The following is a 25,330-nucleotide window of genomic DNA, read 5'->3' on the forward strand; positions in this document are numbered from 1 at the left end:
AACGAGTCTTATCCTGGGCAGCGGCTCAATTAGACGGTAGACAGAAGATCCTCCTCATAGCGGCGCTGTGTTGGAGCACTTGGAAAGCGAGGAATCGGTGTGTTTTTGAGAAGGTAATAAGCCCGGCACCATAGACAGTGAAAGAAGCCAACAATTTAGTGCGTGAACTCGTGAGCCATACCTGATAGATGCTGCTAATTTTCTTTACTCTTACTTTACTCTTCTTTAAGCTCTCAGTCTTTTAGTCACAGTTGGTGATAAATGGGAATACCCAATTCTTTTGTACTTCTTTATGGAAATATTTTTATTTTATATTAATAAAATAACATTTATCTTTGAAAAAAAAAGAGATTACACTTTACCTTCTAAATTGAAAATTCAAAATTTAGAGAATCTCTAATTGTTATATCTTCAAGATAATCTCATATGTATTTATTATTATCTCACAACTTAGCGTTTGTAAGATTATTTACGTAAATTATAAAATTAAAAGCACAATTTTTAAAAAATTTAATTAAAACAATTTCCTTTAATGCTAGTGAATTTACTTCGAAAGCATTTGATACTTATTACATGATCCCTGATAAAAGTATTGAATATCTAATAATTCATTTTTATACACAAAATAGACTAACAATATCACTTATTAAACATCTTCAGCTAATTGCTAAACACACAATTTGCATCCAAACTCTAAAATGCAAGACCTACTCAACTTATATCTAGTGTTCAATTTTTCCGTTAAGTCATGCTCCTCCCATTCCCTCAAATGTCTTCTGCATTGAAGGCTCCATCTCCAAACACCACACTCACTAATGGTGCATTCCTTTGCTGTCACTGCTCTATATAAACAGGAAAACTTCTCAGTTCTCACATAATCTACCTTCCTTCACCTTTAAATCACACCAAAATTTAGTCCTTGTGCCATCCCCTAATCGTAGTTGTAATCTTTCAATAAAAATACAAAACTTTTATTTATTAGATATAAAAACTTTATATTATTTTTTGAATCTTATTATTTGAAATTATTCGAAACGATTCGTGATTCAAAATTTGGTCGCAATTCGATTTCCTTGATTCTAATTATTATGAAAAAGTTTAGGAAGTCAATTACATTATAAACCAACTAAACCAACTCCTTTTTATTTTCTATTTTAAAATTTAAAAAATTAGGATAATGGAGAATTATCTTTTATTTTGTTTTGTAACAGATTTGTTTTTCAACTAGATTATTGGAGTTGGCTTCACTCCTAGTTGGATTCTAATAAAACCGAATTAATATTAGTTTAATTTCACTGGTTGTCTGATTTTGATGACTTTATCGGAGGAGCAGGAGATTTATTGAAAGAAGAGCGCTAGGGACAGCACTTTTGTTAAATTCTGGTCAGCACTTAACCATCAAAAGGAAATTGAATAATTCTACACTATTAGATACAATCTCACACCATTAAAAACATAATTGATAGATAAAAACCACAAAATCTGCTAATCTCCTAAACTTTTTCTTATTGAAATATACATTCATGCACTCTAGTTTGTAGTCGTTACTATAGTTTGAACGTATGAAATCGACATACTCTAAATGACTTTAAATCGCTCTAAAATACTTTATTGCCATGATTAACACGATCATAACGGATAAACGGCTGTAAGCCGAGCACAGCTTATAAAGCACAATGATAAAACAACAAGGCAGGTATGTTTTGAATTCATCTAAAATCTACACTAAAATCTTTCATGCACTAATTTGAGTATTAGAATATCTTTTACAAATACCTACATTCACTTTTTTACTTTGGCCGAGGAATAACTCTTTTCTGAGAATCGATGTTCTTGTCAAAATGCTAGTAAGCTATATACTTTGTTTCTCGTTAATAAATATATGTATATTAAAATCAATTATTAGCATAAAATATATATTAAAATATAAAAAATACATAAAAAATAAATTAAATTATACATATATTTATATACAATATAATAATTGCTTTTTTGTCTGCACATAGTATTTTTTAAATATATTTTATAAAAAAATAAATATTTATTATATAAAAAAAATAAGTATGTCTGATTCATAGTTTCATACAAATACACAGAAGTTAAGTATTATTTAAAAAATTGAATATAGACATTTACTGTCCAGATAAATAAGAAAAATAAATATGTGTAAGTAAATCTACTATACGTTTATTTTCTCTATTTACTCTTCTACCTAATATATGGTAACAAAATGGATATAAGGTGTAAAGAAAAATAAAAGGGAACATATATATATCATCGAAAAATACTAGAAGGCCATCAGAATTTATTGTTTTGACCATCAGTTAGCTATCATATTTAAAAATATAAGATAAAGTATATTGTTAGATTACTAGATTAAAGAAACTAGACTAAAGAAATTGAGTTGATGACTAACTGATGGCCAAAAACAAATGACCTCTGGCATTTCTCTATAGCACCCCATGCTGGTTAATGAAGGAGGTGTTGTACCCATTGATCCAACACAGAGAGGGAGCCATACCATGGTCTGAGTTCATCATCTGAACCCACCGGTGAGTGGTAAACACCATCCAAAGAAATGTTAAGTGCGCCATCCAAGTGAGCTGATACTTGAGGTACCACGCCATCACCCCACACCTCTGCTTCCCCACATACCTGCTTGTAACCTTGACCAACAATGCGACCACGTAATGTGCTTCCACTTTCCGGCTTCATGTTTACGCCTTCACCTGCTGGAACTGCAAATTCCGCATTTGCAACTGAATTTGAGCTGCCCCAAAGCGGAGCTCCTTGAATGTACCTTTAGTAATGATACAAGAGTCATGCTATTTATAAGAATATTACCAACTAACTTTATAAATATTCATTTAGTTCATTTATCAGCGAAAGTAGGACTGTAAAGTATATATACCTTCCTGCGATACACACGTACTTAAGTTGAGGGGTGTAAACAGCTTTAGAGCAATTCTTTTCGACATAATCAAGGAGGCCCCGAGTTTGATCAATAACCCCTGCCACGCCTTTCGGAGGAGGGCTGAAAACACAATTATTTCATCATTAGCAGCAGCTTTATTTCTTTACTCCCTCATTCTCATGCTAACTGTCCACATTCATTAACAATAGGTAATGACTAATATAGTCCCTAAAATTATCATCACTCACTAAAACAGTCTCTGACTTTTGGAAAAGACTAAATTAGTTCCTGAAGATACAAATCATAAATCTTCTTTTTCTCTAATTCAGCTGTCATTAACACTGACATACTGATAGTTTTGGTTGGACGAATAGAGATTTATGATTTGTAAATTTAGGGATCAATTTGGTCAATTCTAAAAGTCAATAACTAATTTAATGAGCTCTCAAATTTGACAATACCTCTTAAAGGACAGGAGTATAATCATGGATAGAACAAATTGGAAAAGGAAGTAATTACAGGTGAGGAGTTCCAAGAGTTAATAACAAGGATACATGGTGGGAGAGTTCAAAATCTTGCATATAGAGACGCGCAAGCCATCCTCCTGCGGAGTGGCCAATGAGGGATATACTTGCATCTGTAACAACACAAGCTAAGGTTGGTTATGGCTTAATTAAGGGATGTAAGAAAAGAAGAGAAGGAGGACCTTGTTGTTGTGCCAAGAGCTTAGCCTCTTGAACAGCATCATCAACTCTCTTCAAATACCAATCAAGGACAGGCCTTGGCTGAAGGGTGCCACGCCAGTAATTGGGGTCTACCAAACCGGCAGCGTTACGGAGCCAATCAACTCTCGACACCTTTGCCACCACCGTGGGCACGCCGTACTTATCCTCTAGAGTTTGCTCTAACTTGTGGTAGTCGCCGGAGTTGTTGCCCAAGCCCTGATAATGAGTGATGAATGACATCAAAATCCAAATCAAATCATATCAGGTTAATATTTATTTAGTCAACTTCACGTGAAGTTAATAACTGTGGTTAGATGAAAATTTAGTCAAATTAGTCAACTTATTTAATCGCTCTTAGCTATCACTTCACCTAAAGTTGAATGCACTTGAGTTTTTACGGTAAAGATAAATATAATTTAGAAAAAGTAAATGTGTATACATTGCCGACGAACTTCAGCAAATTTCACACCGTTTAGGGTTTAGAATTTAAGGTCTAGGCGAACGAACTTTGTTACACGATTATATCTAGGCAGATAATGAGTGATAAATGGCATCAAAATTCAAATAAAATCAAATCAAAAGAGTAGAGAAGACTAACGGGAAGAATGACAGCCGGACGGTAGTTATTGGAGGTTGAATGTGAAGCTGAGGTTGAACATTGGAGGAGTCTCTGCAGAGAGATAGACAGAGAGTGAATAGAGATAATCACTTCCTTTGCCTCTACCCTTTTGAACAGTACAGTGAAAACTCAGGTGCATTTAACCTCATGTGAAGTCAATAGGTCTGACTAAATTATCATTTAACGATTCTCAAGTATCGATTTCACGTAAAAATTAACTAGACTTGAATTGTTGTTAGTGTTCACACAAATGCTAATTTGACCATTTCAAATAAAAGCTACAACACAGCTAGTGATTTCTGAATCGATCTTCTATCCCTCTCTCTGTCCAAATATAAAAATGTAACAAGAATTATAGGTGTACCTGAGAGGGGAGTGGCTGATGTGAACACAAGTTTTCTCCTGTGTATATTTGATTTAATGTAAGGACAGCAAAAAGAAAAGATAATGGGATCCAATAGCAATTGAAATAGAAAAAGCAGAGAACGAAGACGGTTACTGAGATGGGTGTCGGGGAGGGCTTTGAAGTTGAAGTGGGGCACTAAGAAGCGCGACATTCTAGTGTCCTCTTATCTCGTTATATCATATCATGTTGCGATTTACAGGACGAGGGAGCTAGAGACTAGAGAAAGAATGAGTGTGTTAGTTGTTGGAAGCGTAGATGCAACATACACTACATATATCATCAGGATAAGGAACACACACTCACATATCTTTTGGTTTTACTCTCCTCTTTTCTTGCTTTTCCTTCTAGGTTTTTTTTTTTTTAATTTGAAGTATCATGGGTCAGAGTATAAATTTGAAGATAGGAGATTTTTGTATGGGTTTAATTTTGATGGTTAATAGTTTTATATTATTATTTAGGGTTATGCTACATATACACCAAAATTAGCCCCCAGTATAAAATATATGCTGGTATACAAATACACTATGAAAATAAATTAAACTACATATGTATTTATACATAAATATATTAGTGAATTTTAGTGGCTGATTTTGATGTACAAATAACATTTCTCTATTATTTAGTTACATTTATTTTTTTTAATATTATTTTAGAAAAGTCTAGAAGACCAGCAACTTTGTTAAATTTTGGCCAACATGTAATCAGTAAAGAAAAATAAATCATTAGATAAAATCTCACACCAATCTCACACAATTAAAATTATCATTAATGGCTATTTGATGGCTACAAATCACAAAAGTTGCTGGCCTTTAACATTGCTCTATTATTTATTCACACGTTAATATAAACATAATTATTTTTAATCAAATCAAAATTAATTTTTTTTAAATAAAGTATAAAAACATTATTTACCAAAAACAGTTTTTTTTTCTATATCACACCTTATTAAATAATTGAAAAAAAAATAAAACATTAGAATCTAAATTATTATCGCATTTCTGTGACAAGAAATTAACATGAAACTAAAATCATGAAAAACATGATTCATATTCGGATCTTCCAATTTCCTACTACATTAGAATCTCATGAAGCATGGCATAGAATAAGTTCCCTGCTACCTTGTATAAGAAACTTTTTAATTTGGAGTAGAAGCAGCCATTTTGGCCATTAACATCTTAGCAAACTCAACAAGCTTCTCTGTTTGTGGCATAACATCTTTGACAGCACCATGTGCACAGAACCTCTCAGCCCATTTCACCAAACAAGGTGTCTTAACTTGGTCAAGCAACTTCACCCCAGTGAGTGACTCTGTCACCCTCAGCCATCCCAAGAAGCACCCAAATGCAATGTCCAAGTAACCAATTTGGTCACCACCAAAGAAGTCTTTGCCTCTGCTTGTCTTGTTAAGTGCATCCTCAAGCAATGTCAATCCTTCTCCGACCTCCGTTATCAACTTCTTCCTATCGTCCTCTCCTTTTGCTCCTCTAACAGATCTCAAGGTCGGGTACCACTGCAAAATCACAGAATCATTTCCACACTTAAATTTCATCATTCCAAAACTTGCACATAAAAAAATTGTACTATGCAATTTTGTGTATTGACTATTTTGTATTCATAAAAATAATATTTTAACACAAGTTTGTCCACACATATGTGACACATGATTAAAGAAAAATGAATCTTAAATATATCATGCATAAACATAGTAGGGGATGCTTATATTAATATAAGTATATATCAATAGACAGGTATACATGCATCAAAATATAATAAAATACTGACTATTTGTATGAGAGAATGCTGTATTAAGTGTTCCAAAGTAATGTAAAGAGTTTTCTTTTTTAACTTTTATAGTATTACATAATTTTCCCTGTGATGTCATTTTATTATGCTTTTGAAATTTTTTTGTCAGAAGATTAGCTGTATATTAATAAGCAAAATAGTTAAAACCTCTCCTAAAATAGGTGGCAAATGGAGATTGGCTTTATGGTAATTGATGAATGATGATAATTTTCAATCAAGTTAAGCAAACAAAAAACATTTGACATATAACAGCTAGAAAACCTTGACAAGGTGGAGTATCATTGTGTACCTTGTCATCGAGATAGGTAGCCCAGAAGCGTGCAATGGCACGGTCGTAAGGCTCAGAAGGGAGAATGGATGGGCCAGAGGACCAGACATCATCCACATACTGCACAATGATCAAGGATTCGCAGATAGGTTTGTCTTGATTAATGAGAACAGGGACTTTCTTGTAAACAGGGTTGGAATCAAGAAGGAGCGGACTCTTAGGTTGAAATGTCTCCTCAAGGAACTCATAGCTCACTGATTTGATGTTAAGAGCTATCCGAGCCCTCATAACAAATGGACTAGGCCATGCCCCCAACAGCTTTACTTCACTCTTTGTCATGGTTTCTTCAGGAAATAAGGTTAAAACTCTTTTAAGTTACTTTTGGTATATGTATGACTATATAGAAGAATGAATCAATGGCAAAAAGAAGGTTAGTTGATGTGAGAGTCTAGATCATAAATGCAAAGGTGGAATGGTAGATGAATGTGTACAAGGCTACCAAACTAACAAGTACCTACCAGTAATTTACTCGAGCTACTTGTTGGTCTCCTTGTTTTCCTGCACCAATGATCATGGTATGTATAGCTTTTAAGAACGTTGTACAGTGCCATGAAGCATGCACGATCATTAGATTCTCTCTATATGTATATATTGTATGCCAGATGAAATATGAGCATCAAATCCTTTCATCTGATTTGTTAATGTGGATAACTATAAGTAGAAGAATAAGCCAATGGCAATAAAGATTAGATAATTTATCATAAGGTCAGAGAGTTTATTGCATAATGCGAACATGGAATGCTAGATGAAGTTGTGTTTAGAAGTAGCAACCACCCACCACTAATTCTTCAAGGTTTTACATATTATGTGTTGTAATTTTTGCAATAAAATAAAAGACAAACTTTTTTCAATAAGATTATGAAATTCCAGCATCTATATCCATTTTAAAATCCACCATCACCGAATACAGAGCTCTATAAGAAGTTATGAAGGATGTCAAAAACTATATTAGGAAAAAATTAGGTTGTATGAATTTCCTTTCATTTAAAATAACTATTTACATATTTCCAAAAAACAATGAAAATTACCTTTGTTTTTCTACATGCAAGGGAGACAAAGGGATCCAGGATGTAGCATCTGGCAGTGTTCCAACTTCGACCACAAATATCCTTGGAGAGAATCTTAGGTGTCATGTTGAATAATTGAATTTGAGAACACACTATTTCTTGTGTTCTGTGTATGTTAGTATGAATGTATGATAATCTACTCTTAGCAATATACATGGACATCAATTTCACTGTTTCAATAATGAGTGTAATTGCTGTTTATGGTCGGCAAGTTATGCGCACAAAATTGCTACCTCTTATAATTCCATCATACTCGGACAACATTCAACTAATTTCTCTTAATAAGACATTTCTCTATTGCTTCATCACAAAGCTCAAGGGTAATTTCCCAGTTCCCTTCTCCATAGTTTACATCAACAAAAATGTCATATATCTCTTTATCTGCAACCAAACCTTGGATTCTCATCTCCTCAAATAGCTGCCTAGCCTCTGCGAATTTTTTCCTCTTACAAAAACCTTTGATAAGAGCACTATATGAAGCAGCAGTAAGAGTGAAGCCCTTTTCCACCATTTCTTTATGCAAATACCATGCCTCTTTCATATTTCTAGCCACACTGTGCCCTTTAATCAAAATGTTATATGTGTTACTGTCGGGCTTCACTCCTTGAGCAAGCATCCCCTTATAAATCTCAGTAGTCGCACGCATGTTATTTCTAATGCAATACTGCTTCATAAGAGAATTGAATGTCGTTGCATTTGGCATTATACCCTTCTCTAACATCCATTTGATTAGTCTTTCACCATCTTCCACCATCCCTAACATGCAAAACCCATTCATTAATACATTGAATGTAACAACTGTAGGCTGAAGCCCCTTATCAAGCATAATTCTCAGCAACTCGTGAGCCTTCGCCATTTCCCCCATCTTGCAATACGCATCCATGACTGTAGTGTATGTAATAGTGTCAGGATAAAACCCTGCCAGATCCATTTCTTCCATAAGTTTTATTGCTTGTTCTATATTTCCTATCTTACAAAGACCATTGACCATTACATTGTACGTGCAAAGATTTAGCTGAAGGCCCTTTCCAGCCATCTCATGAAGAAGATCATTCGCTATATCTACCTCTCCACGTTTACATAGGCCATCAACTAATGCAGTATAAGTTATGATATTTGGAGTCAGACCCTTTTGAACCATCTGGTTGTGAATAGAAAAGGCCTCTTTCATTTCCCCTGCCTTGCAATGCCCATCAATTAGAGCAGTATAAGTAACTTCATCTGGTTCTAACCCTTTACCAATCATTTCACCAAACAGTTGGTGTGCTTCCACCATCTTTCCAGTTTGGCACAGGCCGTGAAGCACCGAAGTATACGTCACAAAATCAGGATTGATTTTCTTATGCCTCATTTCATCAAAGAGCTTGTATGCAGCAGAAACATTCCCAGACTTGCAAAAACTGCTTATCAAAGTTGTATAGACAACATTATCAGGAAAAGCACCCTGCTTTGACATCTGCCTCAACACTTTCATCGCTTCGACTACCTCACCAGCCTTACAAAGAAGGACAAGTATGTTATTGAAGGTATACTCATTTGGTGTTAATCCCTTCCGACGCAATTCTTCGACGAGCTTCAAGACCTTCTCTACCTCTCCAACCTGACAATAACCACTGATCATAGTACTATAACTTACAACATCAGGAACATTCCCCCTAAACTCCATCTGTATAAGCAAAGTATGAGCTTCTCTTATTTTCCCCAAGTTACAAAGACAATGAAGAATAATATTATAAGACATAGTCTTCCAACAAATACCTACTTCGGCATACTCCCTGAACACCCGAACCGCTGTCCACATCCCCTTGAAACTTCCCCCTAGCCTAGTGAGAAACAAGTTACAGGAATCTACAGACAAAACAACACCATAACTCAGCAGCTTATAAAACAACTTTCCAGCTTCTAGAAGCATCCCAGACTCAACAATCACCTGAAAAAACACATCAAACACATGGGGATCAGCACCCCAATCCTTATAAGTGTAAATCAACCTCTCAGTAAAAACATCAAACACTTGGTGTGCATTCAAACGCGGCCTGCCCCAGAACTCAGAAACGAGCCTCTGCGCCATCCTGAGATCCCTGGCAGCCACAGAAATCTGAAGCACAATGCAGAGTGCTTCCAAGGAAGGGTCCCTTCTAAGGCGAGACCAGTTGAAGAAATCCAAGACAAGGTTGTAGTCGTTCTTGATGTCCATGAGGACCCAAATGAAGTGATCGGGTTTGAACTTTGACTCATAGGGTTTGAGAACGCGGCGGAGTGGCTCGGAGCGGCGTTGCTTGATGGTGGTGGAGATGCGGTGGACGAGGTGGGTGTCAGTGACGGTGGGTTTCTTAAGGGAGTAATCAGGGAAAGGCCTCGGATTGGATGGGCCGAAAAAGGAAAAGGTTCTGAGAGAAGCGAAAGTGGGAAATGGGAGATGGTGAAAGCGTTGAAGAGAGGAGGAGATAGCTGCAGCTGTTGCTCTCTTCATGTGAAAGACGAAAATCCGGTAATGGATGCCATGCTCCTTCTAGGATCGACCAGGTCACCAGAACCGGACCTGTAATTCTGTTAATAAACCGGTTTCAATAAATAAATAATAAAATTATTTAATTATTAACATACAATAGATGTCAAGATTTTATATTCCTAATATATATCTATTTGAAAAAGTATAAGGAATTATATTTTAGTTAGTAAACATTAGTTAGCTTTAGTATTTAGATTTATAATTTAAGATTAAAAATTTATGATTCAAAATTTAAAATTTAAGATAAACAAAATAATTTTAAAAAAATTAGATAATATTGGTTAAAAAAAGTTTGTTACCTAGCAATAATACTCTTTTTACTTTACAACAATTAAATTTTCCATTCAGCATAAATGCCATATAATATCAACAAATTTCAAGATTTTATATTCTTAATATATCTATTTTATACAATAGAATTTTACATTGAACATAATTACTAATTAATAGGGATAAAACACTTCCATAAATCAAAGGAAGATGGATTTTACGTGAATTCGTTATGTGCATGTTCTAGAGCATGGTTTTTATATAAATTGAATTGATTCAATTCGATTTAGACATACAAGTAGTAAATTGAATTGATCAAATTCGAATTACTAGAAATATTTGATGATTCGATTTAGCATGGATGTAGATTTGCTTCAAGATAAATCGATCCTATCAAATTCAATTTAGCATGCATATACCTTATACATGTAATTCGAAGCAATTAAATACAATTTATGTGCAAAATGCACGAATTGCATAAATCGAGTCCATGAAATTCGATTTACTATATTTTGATACACCAATAATTATATCTACGTAAAACCAATGCTAAATCGAATTCAATTAGTTCGATCATTCGCGTCTGTGCAATTTTTTTTATAAAGTTTGAAACTTTTTATTATGTATAGGTTAGTAACGAGTACATTACAAATGGCTGATGATGAGTTTGACTGTTTGAGAAAGATGAATAATAATAATAATAATAATAATAATAATAATAATAGTAATTCAAAGGACAGTAATAGTAACTTGATTTGGTGGTCCAATGATTCTTCTGCTGATACCAAATCAGCATCCTCAAATTCTTGGGAGTCAATGTCATCCACTCCAGTTCTTATGCCAGAAGGGATGTTCCAAGATTATGAACTAATCGAAGCATTCTGGAGGAAGTCAATGCAATGCTGGAACAAGCTGCAACATGTAAAGATATAAACATGTTCTACCGAATAATTCAACACCGTCCAAACATTCTGCAAGTAGTCAATGCAATGCTGGTACGTGCTGCAACTTCTGGAAATTTAAACATGCTCTACCGAGCAATTCAACAGAATCCAACCATTCTGGAGGAAATCGATGCAATTCCATTTGTAATGTACTCATTACTAACCTATACATAATAAACAAATTTAAACTTTATAAAATGTAATTTTTTTCCATAGACTCACATTATCGAACTAATTGAATTTGATTTAGCATTGGTTCCATATAGATATACTTGTTGGTATATCAAAATACAGTAAATCGAATTTCATAAATTCGATTTATGCAATTCGTGCATTTTGCACATAAATCGAATTTAATCGCTTCGAATTACATTTAGCCCAGGTATATGCATGCTAAATCGAATCATGTCAATTCGATTTACCGCTATCCCTAGTAATTCGAATTTGATCCATTCGATTTATTACTTGTATGCCTAAATTCGATTAAATAAAAATATGCTCTCGTAAGGAATTTTGATTTGGGAGATTCAGTAAAATCTATTTCCCTTTGATTTATGGAGGTATTTTACCCAATTAATAGCTATATTAAAAATCCTATAATACCCTTTAGCCTAAAAAATTTATAATCCTTATCTCTCTAACCAGTATTCTTTTCTCTTATCACCAAAGTTCTGAAAACTAGACCAGCCATCAAACTACTATAGTTATTAGTTTATTGATTTATTAGTCTAACCAGTTCAATCATAATTTAGCCAGAATAACTGTTTTATAATAAAATAATAAATAAAATATAAATACACACACTTTATGGACAATTTTAAGTTTTTAACAAGGTTGTTAGCACAAAAATTAACAAAGACGGGGATAAACACAAGGCGAATGTATAATTGGCAATATTCATCAACCATGGCAAATACAAGTACTCAAAAGCCTATGCTGAATTAACCAGCATTTAACAATCTAAACAAATATAAATAGATAAACCAAGATTAACAAGAGTCATCATCATCCAACATCCATCCATTTGCAATCCCCCCATTCTGCTATTAGCCCCAAGGGAGAAGCATGATGTAATAAGCTCAATATGAAGTGAGAAAGAGCAAATCTTTATAATTAAAAATAGCAAACCTTTCTAATAACTAAAGACAACATCTGAGCAGATCATAGTTCTCCATGTCCCACAACAAAATCTGAGCAGATCATATAACAACTTTTAAAAATAAATCTCAAGAAGACCAGTCTTTGCCCATAAAAAAAAAACAAAAATAAAAAAACATTTTGTTGTTTCACCGTTATATCATCTCATAGAGGCTGTGCAATTGATACACTTGGAAACCAAAATTGAGTTCAAAGAAAAAAAACTGGGTCAGAAAATACAACTTCCCCATTTTTACTCCTAATCTTCCCTGTATTTCCCTATATGGTCACCAACCCAACAAATATCAACCATTTGACAAATCAGCAAAATCACAACACACAAAACAGCATCACAGCAGAACCAGAGCTAATCAGAAATCAAATAATCATTCAATCAAAAATTAAAAACACAAATCAGTCAAATAATCATTGAACAGGGCATTAAAAAAAAAGCAGAAGTGAGCAGTGAACTGACCTTCGAAGTCTGGGACTCTGGGCATAGTACGTTGCCACTATGGACCACGCCGACCACACGACGGCGAGCAGATGAAGACGACGGATGGGCTGAGCTCGCGGAAGAAGAGAGCAGGGGTTGGAGACTTGGAGAACAGGATGAAGAGAGAAGCCCTACGTGCGACAGACGGCGGCAGTGGCTCGACGGACGGATGGCGGCAATGGCTCGACGGACGAACAGACGGCGGCTGAGGCTAGGGTTTTTAACTTTTTCTTTGGTTGAGAGGACTTGAGTTTGACTTAAGCGCTAGGGTTGTACATGTGTCGGGTCACATTGGGTTTAGTATAATTCAGATTCGACTCGAAATATAGACTGTATTTATTTTTTAGATTCTAATTCGATCTTAAACCCGATGAAACTTACACACATTTGGGTAGGATAAAAATCAGATCTTTACCATGTAAAAATCACTTAATCTCTAATCATTATTTTACAATTCACATAATAAAATTCACTTAAAAAAATAATAAAAGCCAACCCTTTTCTAAAATTAAAACATAACCATAATCAATACTAATATTGTCTAATAATACCAAATATTTAAATCAATACAAATAACACTATTATACATTAGTCTAAAGTCTTATGCATTTTAAACATAAAACATTAACTTATAATTTTTATAATGACTAATAACACAAAATATTAAGGTTTACAATATTTAAACTCCACATAAGAATAACCATCATCCATCACTAATAACACAAAATATTAATTGTATATGATTACCGGGCCACCGGACCGAGTTCGGGTGACCCGAGTTATGGCCCGAACCTGATTCGAAATAATGACCGAGTCTAATTTTGAGACCCTTACCCAGTCCTAGACCCAATAAAATCACACTAAATTAGCCCCGAAAGTGTTCGGAGACAGGCCGAGTTTTTGAGCCGGATCGGGTCATGTACACGCCTAGTAAGCGCCACTGAAACTCAAGTGTTTTTTTTCAATTATAGTCAAGGTTGTGAGAACCAGACCGGTCATCGAATCGGTCGAGTGACTGGTTCAATGGTTTTACTGAAGTCGAACCATAGTTGAACTTGTTTAATTAAATATAGAGTGAAATTATTAAAAAATTCAATATATAATTTTAAATATTTAAATTCAATAATTTCTAAACTAATAAAATCCAAAATTTGATAGTTTCACACAATGAATTATTCATAATTTATCATTAAAAGTTCATAAACAACTTCAAATATCAAAGTTTATAACTAAGAAAATCAAAACGCATATAAATAAAAAATACAATATTGTAAAATATGAGACATATCTACTTCAACTTCTATGTCTCCTCCATCTAATAAAATAGAAAAAAAAAACTTAATAAAAAAACAATATTAAAGATATATATTTTTATAGAATGAAATAAAGTTTTCTCACGAACAAATGCAAGAGAATTAAGTGAGACAATTTTTTAAGAATTTACCAATTTAAAATAATAAATTACAAAAATAATTAATTTTTAAAAAAAATTATATATTTAATACTTAAATACATTATTTTATTATATTTTGTTCAATTCCAATTGAATTTTAATTAAACCTTTGAATCATTAAATATCTATTGATTCAATGACTGATTCAGATTTTAGGACCTTAATTATTTTCGTTGCCATTTAAAGGAGTTTGGGAGGGAGAAGTATCAAGTGGAAGCCAGCTTTTTAGTGCAAATCAATCTCAGTTAAGTAGATTCAATAATCTATTAGGAGAGATTGTCAAGAATGATGACACTGGCAACTTGTTTCGATTTCATCAAAAACAGATTTTAGAGATCTATTTAGATATATATTTAAAAATTTGGGTCTAACTTTAAACTGTTTTGTAAATATATTAAATTAATAGTTATGTAAAAAAGTTAGTACACAAAAAATTAACTATTAATATAAAATATATATTAAAATAAAATATATATTAACAATGAATTTAATATATGTATATATATACAAATATATAAAAGCTAATTTAGTAACTAATTTTCTGGTGAACATAGTATTTTTTTAAAAATAATTAGTTTAGATAATTTGTAATTCATCTTAACGTTAGACGAGAAAAGGACAAATCAATCATTGACTTTTTGGTTTGCGAACATTTAAATCCTTGAGAATTTAAAAATATATTTAAGTTTCTGACCTCTTCAAAATTTGGACATATCGATCCCTGAATCTAATTTGTTCAATTTTAAAAACTCTTTTACTCATCTGTATCAACCAGATTAGTACAACAGGAGTCATGTTTGATTTTTCCGAGTCTTGACAAACCCAAGTAAACATAAGAGATTAATATGTTTAAATTTTAAAAAGTAAAAAACTTAAATGTATTTTCAAATTTCGAAGACTTAAATGTCTGCAGATCAGAAGACAAGTACCTATTTATCTTTTTTGTCATGTTAGATTGATGTAACAAAAATAAGATGGTGCTTTCTTTTTATCAATTTATTTTATTTTTGTTTTGGATATTGGAAATATATTACTTCTAAACTAATATGTAAATAACAAATCCTCTCCATATATATATATATATATATATATATATATATATATATATATATATATATATATATATATATATATGTAAGTGTCTCAAAGTCTTGAACGAGTCACACTAAACAGCAAAGCAAAATCTCTCCTCAAATAAAAAAAAAAAAGACAAAAATTCTCTCTAAATTTGGCACCCAAAAATATTCAAAGTGTTACCACTAACTAAACTTTGAAAACAAAGGGCTGCACTTTCTCTGACTCAACCAAAATGGCTGGTGCTGTTAGAACTGTCTCCACCACCACCAAGGATAATAATATGGAAGAGCACAAGAACAAGAATAACGTTGTTGATCAATGTGAAGAACATGATGCTGATGATGACAACAAGTGTTGTGAAACTGAAAAGGAATTGGATCTTGGTCCTCTGGTTAGCCTCAAGGAACACCTTGAGAAAGATAAAGTAATAAGCTTCTTTCTTTATTCTTCACTTTTTTTTTTCAACAAGTTTCTTTTATTATAATTTTTTTTTTTTGTTTCTAAAAGGATGATGAGAGTTTGAGAAAATGGAAAGAACAACTACTTGGAAATGTTGATGTATCTGCCGTTGGAGGTAACTTCCAACAAAATTAGTTCTAGCTTTTTCGAACTAAAATCAGCCACCAAAATTAGTTATTAGTATAAAATACACGTTGAAAATATATTAAACCATATGTGTATTTATATACAAATATCTTAGTGGTTGATTTTGGTGTATAAATAACGTTTTTTTTTTACATTATATATACTATGAAATTTGAGAAAAAAACTTAAATAGCCATTGACAATTACTTCGAAAGACAACAAGATCTTTGACAAAAAAAATACTCAACCCAACTCTTGAGCTTTACTTTTATGGAACTGAGTAATCCCTGTACTAAAAAAAGTCAATGTTATTTTTTTTGAAAAAAATGCCGGGTTAGTGCATTCGAGGTAATTATCAGAGTATTCACTCATGAAATTTTGTGACAATTTTCAAACGTTGTGGATTGAAATCCAGAAAGTAAAGATCCAGAAGTGAAGATTGTGAGACTGAGCATTACATCCCCAGACAGAGATGAAGACATAATATTGCCAATTCCATTCACAAATGAACCTAAAAAGACACTCTTTGTGCTTAAGGAAGGAAGCAAATTCCGAATGAAATTCACATTCACTGTCTCAAACAACATTGTCTCTGGTCTCAAATACACTAATGTTGTCTGGAAAGCTGGTGTTAGAGGTTAGAATGGACCCCTTTGATTAATTAATTAATTTGATTTATGATATAATTAAGTTAGTTACATGGGATTTTTGTTAACAGTGGACAGCAGAAATAGAATGTGTGGAACATTTAGTCCACAGCTTGAGCCATATGCATATGAATTGGAAGAAGAAACTACCCCTACTGGCTTTTTTGCCAGGGGAACTTATGCATCAAGAACAAAGGTAAAACCAAAAAATAATAAAAATAAAAATTATGCATCAACTTTACTATTATCCTCAGATCCTTCATAAATTGTGAGCACGTCTTTATTTTGTGTTTTTGTTTATTTCCACTTTTATTGTGTTGAGTCTTTTTGTTTTTTTTAAGAAAAAAAAAGTTTTTTTTTGTCATTTTAGCTAGTAATTAAGGTAGCGTTTATTTTGAGATATTGAAATAGAGACTGGAAGACTGTGACTTAATATCATGTTTATTGGTTCAAAGACTGGTATTAAAATTTCAGTATTTTAGTACTTACAAAAAGTAGGGACACATGGATTAAAATTTTTAGAGATGAAAAGTGAAACTTTAATAACATTTTATACTTAAAATATCCTCATTTCAATTAATTAATTTCAATTTTTTCCTTTGTACAAATTAAATTAGAGTTTTATTCATATTTTAATTTCTATCTCCCACCTTACACCAAATAGAATACTGAGATTTATTTCAATCTCTGTCTCTCAGTCTCAGTCTTTCTGTTTATGTCTCAATTAACTTGACAAAAATGCACCTGAATTTTATTATTGATAAAATACCCTAAAATAATTTAAAAATACGACAAAATTATTCAGGTGTATTTTTTGTGGTTTACCCTTTGATAATTATCTACCATAATTTTCATTTTTTCCCGCAATTTTATTGGTTGAACCCTGAACTATGTTTAATTTGTTTTACAATGTTTGTTAAGTTTGTTACATTACTAATTTAGTGTACCTAAGTAATTTGATTTTCATGGCTTATTCAGTTTATAGATGACGATCGAAAATGTTACTTGGATGTGAGTTACCACTTTGAAATTCGGAAGACTTGGGGAGGACAATGAGGGACTGAATTTGAAGCTCAAGTTATTTATTGTTGGGACATTATTATTTTTCCTCATGTCTCCAATCTCTTTGACAATGTTGTTTTATCTTCATGTGACGAATGTTAATTCAAGTTTAGCTTCTTCTCTGTTTCTGTTTCTCATTGTTCTCAAAGTTGTTGGTTTCGTTTAAGTGAAGAAATTGTTCATAAATTAATTGACTCTAGATTGTTAGTTTTCTCTCTAAAATCATATAATAGGCAAATTCGGCTTGAAATTACAATGCATCAAGAATTGACCATGATTTCATTGCAATTTAATTATATCACTAATAATGTATGAAGTACCGATACTTTGCTGAGTTACCGTGTCCTTGTGTCGGACACATTTTAGATATGACACTCACCGACACTCGTCCGACACCCGTGTCTACCGTATCTTAATAAAAAATAAAAAATTCTTCTCCGGATACATTTAAACACACCTAAATATCATCACGTATTAGCGTGTTCAGTTTTATTCTTAACATATATTCTTAAAATAAATTTAGATATATTATATATTATTATTTATTAAAATAAAAAATATTTTAAATACTTTATATAATTAAAATAAGATATTAAAAATAATTAAAATTTTTAATTTATATTTAATATCAATAAAATATCAAAATATCATTACGATTTTTCTAAAAAATACTTTATATTTTATATGTATGTGTGTTCTCGTATCATGTAAAATTTTAAAATTCGTGTGTCGACGCGTCATGTGTCATGTCGTATCTCGTATCCATATCAATGTCCGTGCATCATAGATAATAATTTAGTCACAATAAAACTAAGAATCAATTCTTTTAGAAATATAAAAGTATTTCACATCGTAACAGTTATAATATACATCGCAAAAACCATAATATTTGCTATCATAGTAATATACAACTGAAATTCAAAATAATAGCTTTTATGTTCACTAACAACTACACTAAAAATACTCAAAAAAATTGATTGGTTGACAAATGTATTTATAGGAAAAAATAATTCTCTAAAGTAAAGAGTTAGTAAAATGATAAAAGATTAATCATTATTGAATTTATAATTTTTATAAAATGTGTGTTCTACTACTTTAATTTAAGAGTGACTAATTTTTTATTTTACCAATTTTCTCACTTCAAAATATCTTCATTAAAAAAAAAAACTAGTGAACTAACTAACTATTATTTGGGCTTGTCAAACAAAGTGTAAATACTAAATATTCAAATTGATTCTCAAAAAATTTTTTATTAGACATTTTTGTCTCTAATAAATTTTTATTATCTATAAATACTTGAGAATTACTCTAGTCGAACAAATGGCTTTTAATCAAAATTTTAATATGTGTATTAGATAAATAAGTTCCTAATAAATTTTATTGTAAGATAATTAAATTCTAAAAAAATAATACCGTAAGACAAATTATTTTTCCTTAAAAAAAAGAATAAAACCAATCTATCCAACAGAATTAATTTTTAAGAATTTGAAGAGAATAAAAATTTATCAGAGATCAAGGTGTCTAATTTAATAATGGAAAAGTCTAAGGGACCAGCAATTTTATTGAATTTTGGCCAGCATGTAACCAACAGAGAAAGATGAGTCATTTGATGAAATCTCACACCATTAAATCATCATTAATGGCTATTTGATGGTTACCAATCACAAAAGTTGCTGACCCCTAGCATTACTCTTTAATAATTTAAAAGTCAATTTACATATTTAATTATTTATTGACAAACAAACGGACTCGTGTAGTAGTATACAAATGTATTGTACCTAATGAAAAATGGTAACTAAAAATTTATATTGTTGATAAAATAATTTTTAAAGATACAAATAAAAAATGAATTCCTAAAAGATAAAAATCTGACAAAAAAATAGATATAAAATGTAAATTTTTTAAAAGAGATTTTAAAGCTCAAATTTTCGTTTAATTTATTAGAAGCATTATTCAAAAATAACATTTTTAAAATTGATATTTTTGTGCTAATAAATTATTTATTTTTAATATGACTGAGTTTTTTTTTTTAAATGTTTAGAGTTCGAATTTCAATCTAATATTTTGTTTGAACTTTTTAAATAGTTATTTTTCAAATATTTTTACAAAATATTTGAATTAAATACCAAAATTATTTATTAAATATAAAAATTATTTGTCAATTATAAAAAATAATTTTTTTTCTTATCATATTTTAAATTATTTTCAGATGCCATTTGAATAATTTATTCTAGTGAAATGGTACAGAAACAGTAAAATAGACGATTTTTTTAAATAAATATTTTTAATATTTTATTTATCGATATAAATAATTTAAATATAATTTATGTTTTTGTATTTTATTATTTATCTTATTTATTGCGTAAATAAATTAATTATAAATATATTTTGTTATATTTTTTTAATTCTATATATCTTATTTACAAATAAGATAAAATCAAATAAAATTATAATTTATCTCGTTTACATAATTAAAAAATAATACGTTCATAATTATTTTATTTATATATATATTGATAAATAAAATATTTAATTTATTTATATAAAAGAAACAGAAGCAACAGGTGGATCCTCAACTACTGCTTCTGCATTCTTAAGCAAATGGCGAAAAGATCCTTCAGAGTTCAGTCCTTTGGTATGGTCCAAAAGCTATTCTCCTACGAACGCCACGTCACACTTTGTTAACAACCGAACATCAAAAGAAAGAAAGAGAAAGGACGACGGGATTTATTTAAAAAAAAAAAAACGAAAGATGCAGAGCTTGCATTGAAAAATAAGATTCGACCCCATTCATTGCATGAACCAAAAGTATTTGAAAGTGAAGTAACAAATTATATTGCCCTAATATATTTTAATCATCATTCATTTGAAAAATTTACACGGAAGGCAACAACTTTGGGGCCAATGTAATTAGTTCTTAGTCATTACTCTTAATTCTAAAATTAAAAAAAAAGGTTATATATATATATATGAGACTAGTAATTTTTAACAATTTTTTGTTATATTTAACCCGTATAAATATTAATTATTTTTAATAAATAAATTTTATATATATATAATCTACGAAACTAGCAATTTTTAACAACTTTTTGTCATATTTAACGGTATAAATATTAAATTATTTTTAATAAATAAATTTTATTAATTTATATACATAAATTTTAATAAATATTGATACAAATTATATGTTTTATAAATATAAATTATTATAAATGAGTGTAAATTATTGCTGATCAACTATTAAGCTAAAATAATAATATTTGTTAATCATATAATATTATTGATATTATATATATATGAAAATAAATTTGTATGAATAATATAGATATTTCATTTACATTTTATACAAATAATAGTTAAAATAGTCTTTAAAAAAAGTATGACGTTAATAATTTAGTGTCTCAAATTGATGGATAAAAAATATAAGCATAAGTGAACTTGGTCTTTAATAACACGCCATCGTATTTTCTGTTCAGATGACTCAATACTTTTTTATCAGAATTACAAAAAAAGAGTGCGACCACTTAATTGAGTTCATACGAGCTTACAAAGAGATTAGTGGATAAATGGTCAACCTAGATAAATCATCGATTTTTTGCAGCAAAAATATTCCTATCCAGGTGCATGATCAGCTAGCTAGTATGCTGCGAATTTCTCACGTAGACAATCAAAATAAATACGTGAGATTACCAACAGTTATGTAAAGATTTAAAAGAGATACTTTTAACTATATTAAGAATAAAGTCTCTCAAAAATTACAACACTGAAAAAAGAGACTTTTTTCTTCAAGTGGCATGGAAGTGTTAATCAAAGCAGTGATAGCAGCAATTTCTATTTATACCCTCAGTTGTTTCAAACTTTTAGAGACATTGATTGAAGATATTCAGCGAGCAATGATATAATTTTGGTGGGACTAAAAAAATATAGAGCGAAGGATGCAGTAGATTAGCTGAAAAATTTTATGGAGACCGAGACCTTAAGGAGATTTAAACTTCAAAGATTTAAAGGCATTCAATCTCGCTATACTAGCTAAATAAGCGTGGAGAATTCTGACTAAATCCCATTTTCTAATATATAAAATCTATAAATGCAAAGATTATATATTTTTTAACTTTTTGAGAGTTAAAGTTGGAAATAATCCATCTTAGAAATGGAAGAGTGTGTTGGAGGATAGAAAGGTGTTGAAGAAGGGTTTACTTTAAAAAATTGGAAGAGACATTTCAGTGAGTATTAAAGAGTATTCATGGGTTCCTGGGTTTATTACTATAACTCCTATTTCTAATGCCAATATAGGACACACACTAGAATGGATATCAAAGTTAATTCAACCAAATAAGAAATGGAATCAGACATTAATAATCAGCATTTTCAGTACAGAAGTAGCAATAATCATACTCAAAACAATTATCCAAGAAGGAGAAGACACACTGACCTGAATGAAAACAAAAACCGGAAGTTGTCTCAGGGTATAAGATTGCTTTCCAATTCTTTTATCCTCCCATCGAATTCTACCAGAACAATGTCAACAAAGTTTACTACGGTCTTCAATTTAAAAATTAAAGTGTCCACCGAAAATTAAAAACTTTTTTGTGGAAAGTGATGCACGAGGATTTACCAGTTAAGAAAAATTAAACTCAAGAATTGCTGCAGTGAATTCGGACTGTCCAAGATGCGGATTGGAGAAAGAGTCTATTTTTCATTGTCTTTAGTCATATTCCGACACCATTAAAGTTTGGAGAGACAACCAATTGCCCATTCCTCTTTGAGCTGAAAATCCTTGGCGATGGTAGATGCAATTGACCGAATTCTTTTAAAAGAAGTGAAAATTATCAGCGATTGAAAGTCCTAACAGCTTACACAACATAGGAGATTTAAAGAGCAAAAAATAAAGTGATATTCACTCGCTAGCTCCCGAAAAAAAATTATTTTTAGTGACAGAAACTACACCAAAAACTCTTAAAAACTCATAAACTTATTTATCTTTTACTTTAATGATTATTGCATATTGTTTTAGTTAGAATTTTCTATTTTTTTCTTTTAATTATAGTTTAATGTAGACCATTTATTCTATTTAATAAAAATATTTATCTTTTGATAAAAAAAATATAAAATTAAGTAATATGATCTTCCAAAGATTAAATTGACATATTTGTAAAATTGAATACACCCATATATTCCATCACATTATAATTCCAATTTCTAAAGTAGATACAAAATTAATTATTTGCCTCTAAGAAGTTGTGTACGTGGGTTTGGTTTTGTAATCATCAGTTATTATTGCTGCAGATCAAGATTTATTAGTTAGTTAGTTATGTAGTTCCTGTTAGTTCATCACTCTAGCTACTAGTTTGATTGTTCTTTCAGTTTTCATCAATCAAATAGTTAACTCAATAATGAGTCTTAGATTGAGTATTGAATGATCAACCTTCTCATTGCTCAATCTCGCACACTACTTCTCTTCTGTCTTTGATTGTCTATTAGCAAGTTTCATCCATTCTTAATGATCATATATAGGAGTCAGATATTTTACCACCAACCTTTTACTTACATAAAAACTATCATTTTTAATTAAAAAAAAATTAAAATTTACGATTTTTATTATAAAAGATATAAACTAATTAAAAGTTACTTAAGTTTGTTCAATAAAAATGAACTACACATTTTAAATATTTTTTTCTAATTAACCCAATTTTACTTTTTAATGAATATTAAATTAGTTTATCAGTAATATTACATATACAAGTTTTTTTGTAACTAAGTCCAACTAAATTGAAAATACGGGCATGCATCACTGCTTCTTTTTATCTGTACTTTTTTAGCACAAAATTTTTTATTAAAAAGCACAAAAAATTATTGATATAGCACATAAATTTTTGCATAAAACACAAATTTATGGATATAGCATATAAATTTTTGCACATAACATAAATTTTTGCTACAAATATAATTTGCTGGTTAAGTAAATCAATGTTGTGGACATGTAATCTTTCAAAAAAATTTGTGTTGTGCATAATTTTTTTTGTATTGTGTACAGTATATATTTTGTTGGTTGGATATCAATATTTTGAATATGTAGTCCTTTAAAAATTTTTATGTTGTATGTGAACCAAAGTTTTTAAGCTGTGACCAAATTTTTTATGTTGTGTATGTTGGGTTTTTTTCTCCTTTGTGAGGTCCAAGCCCAACATTTTGGGGGTGTATTCTTTCACCCTAGTGTCACAACCCTAATTCAGTTTTTTGAGAGAGAGAGAATAGCCACCAAGTGAGAGAGAAGAGGGAAAAACAAAATTCCCGTTTTTGCCCAAAGCAGGAAATTTCAAATGACAGTTTCTCAGTTGTTCACCGTTGGATCGGCTTGAAATTTAAACTGCGTGTTCTTATCATCTTGTTCTTCATTCTGATCGGTGGAGATGTTGATTGGAGATTTGCAGTAGGAGAAATTGGTTTCGCAAGAGAGAAATTAGGTTTCCCGGTTTTACACAGAGCAGCAATTTTGGAACGGCAGTTTCTCATTCTTTCACCGTTGGATCGACGTGAAATTTGGACTGTAGATTCTTCACATCTTGTTCTTCATTCTGAACGGTGGAGATTTTAATTGGAGGTCTGCAGAGGGAGAAATTGGCTTCGACATCAGCTCTGTTTTTTGGGTATATTTCATCTTCTTGCCTATTATTTGTGAGCTTTGGTGCATTGATGTTTTGGCTGGTTATTTGCACATTTTTTGTGCTTTGTTTGAAACTCTCTTGTACCTCATTTGATTATAGTGGAGCTATTTCATTGGTCTGGACGACCCGTGGTTTTTACCTCTCACGTTGAGGGGTTTTCCACGTTAAAATCTCGGTGTGTTCTTGTTATTGCTTTACTTGCTATATTTGCTTGTTATAGTTGCTGCCATATTGTGTTGTGAGTGCTTCCATATTGTTCTTGTGTTGGACATTGTTGTCGTTTCCGCCGCTAGGCTCTTTCAGTGTACTAAAATTTGTACATTGTGTATATTTTGTTGGTTGAGTGTCAATGTTTTGGTATATAGCCCTTTAAAAATTTGTGTGTTGTGTGTCAGAATTTTTTGTGCTTTGAATCAAAATTTTTATGCTCTAGTTTTTCTAAACATATATAGAAGAAGATGAAGAACATGAAGATGATAATAATGATAGAGAATGAAAAAGAAAAAGAAGGAAGAAAAAAATCAAACAAAAGAAGAAGACATTGACGAACAATAATACAGGAGGAGGACGACGACAACGACGACAAAGAAAAAGCAGTGATAGTACGTATATACATATAT

The 25,330-nt window shown here is 31.1% G+C and overlaps 4 protein-coding genes across 11 annotated transcripts; 1 reads left to right on the top strand and 3 right to left on the bottom strand.

Moving 5' to 3' along the window:
* Positions 1 to 523: 523 nt before the first annotated feature.
* Positions 524 to 5,080, bottom strand: LOC112795634 (uncharacterized). 4 transcript variants are annotated; one of them, XM_072234758.1, is made up of 8 exons: positions 4,758 to 5,041; positions 4,623 to 4,660; positions 4,238 to 4,309; positions 3,621 to 3,855; positions 3,434 to 3,551; positions 2,912 to 3,034; positions 2,522 to 2,800; positions 524 to 842 (listed from the first exon to the last, which is right to left on the bottom strand). In XM_072234758.1, coding segments are annotated over exons 1-8 (924 nt in total). In that variant the 5' UTR covers positions 4,816 to 5,041; the 3' UTR covers positions 524 to 841. The 4 variants fall into 4 exon arrangements, with proteins under 4 accessions (XP_072090859.1, XP_072090860.1, XP_025693449.1 ...); XM_072234759.1 differs by lacking the exon at positions 4,238 to 4,309 and having other exon boundaries at positions 4,758 to 4,955; XM_025837664.3 differs by lacking the exon at positions 524 to 842 and having other exon boundaries at positions 2,245 to 2,800; positions 4,758 to 5,080.
* A 556-nt stretch (positions 5,081 to 5,636) lies between these two features.
* LOC112795636 (glutathione S-transferase U17) lies at positions 5,637 to 8,992 on the bottom strand. Of its 3 annotated transcripts, none has more exons than XM_025837668.2 (4): positions 7,824 to 8,893; positions 7,254 to 7,293; positions 6,757 to 7,079; positions 5,637 to 6,174 (listed from the first exon to the last, which is right to left on the bottom strand). In XM_025837668.2, exons 3-4 carry the CDS (start codon positions 7,072 to 7,074, stop codon positions 5,800 to 5,802), a joined length of 693 nt encoding a protein of 230 aa, XP_025693453.1. In that variant the 5' UTR covers positions 7,075 to 7,079; positions 7,254 to 7,293; positions 7,824 to 8,893; the 3' UTR covers positions 5,637 to 5,799. The 3 variants fall into 3 exon arrangements, with proteins under 3 accessions (XP_025693453.1, XP_025693454.1, XP_025693455.1); XM_025837669.3 differs by having other exon boundaries at positions 7,254 to 7,446; positions 7,824 to 7,965; XM_025837670.3 differs by lacking the exon at positions 7,254 to 7,293 and having other exon boundaries at positions 7,824 to 8,992.
* On the bottom strand, positions 8,078 to 13,530 carry LOC112795635 (uncharacterized). Of its 3 annotated transcripts, XM_029297694.2 has the most exons (3): positions 13,201 to 13,340; positions 9,625 to 10,412; positions 8,078 to 9,528 (listed from the first exon to the last, which is right to left on the bottom strand). In XM_029297694.2, exons 2-3 carry the CDS (start codon positions 10,333 to 10,335, stop codon positions 8,131 to 8,133), a joined length of 2,109 nt encoding a protein of 702 aa, XP_029153527.1. In that variant the 5' UTR covers positions 10,336 to 10,412; positions 13,201 to 13,340; the 3' UTR covers positions 8,078 to 8,130. The 3 variants fall into 3 exon arrangements, with proteins under 3 accessions (XP_029153527.1, XP_025693452.1, XP_025693451.1); XM_025837667.3 differs by having other exon boundaries at positions 8,078 to 10,412; positions 13,201 to 13,530; XM_025837666.3 differs by having other exon boundaries at positions 8,078 to 10,404; positions 13,201 to 13,314.
* Positions 13,531 to 15,831: 2,301 nt separating this feature from the next.
* On the top strand, positions 15,832 to 18,319 carry LOC112795638 (rho GDP-dissociation inhibitor 1). The gene is made up of 5 exons (XM_025837672.3): positions 15,832 to 16,175; positions 16,259 to 16,325; positions 16,752 to 16,973; positions 17,055 to 17,179; positions 17,962 to 18,319. The coding sequence occupies exons 1-5, from the start codon at positions 15,984 to 15,986 to the stop codon at positions 18,037 to 18,039; spliced, it is 684 nt and encodes a 227-aa protein (XP_025693457.1). The 5' UTR covers positions 15,832 to 15,983; the 3' UTR covers positions 18,040 to 18,319.
* Positions 18,320 to 25,330: the final 7,011 nt, after the last annotated feature.

The sequence above is a fragment of the Arachis hypogaea genome, chromosome 4 (genome assembly GCF_003086295.3).
Source record: "Arachis hypogaea cultivar Tifrunner chromosome 4, arahy.Tifrunner.gnm2.J5K5, whole genome shotgun sequence".
Lineage (NCBI taxonomy): Eukaryota > Viridiplantae > Streptophyta > Magnoliopsida > Fabales > Fabaceae > Arachis > Arachis hypogaea.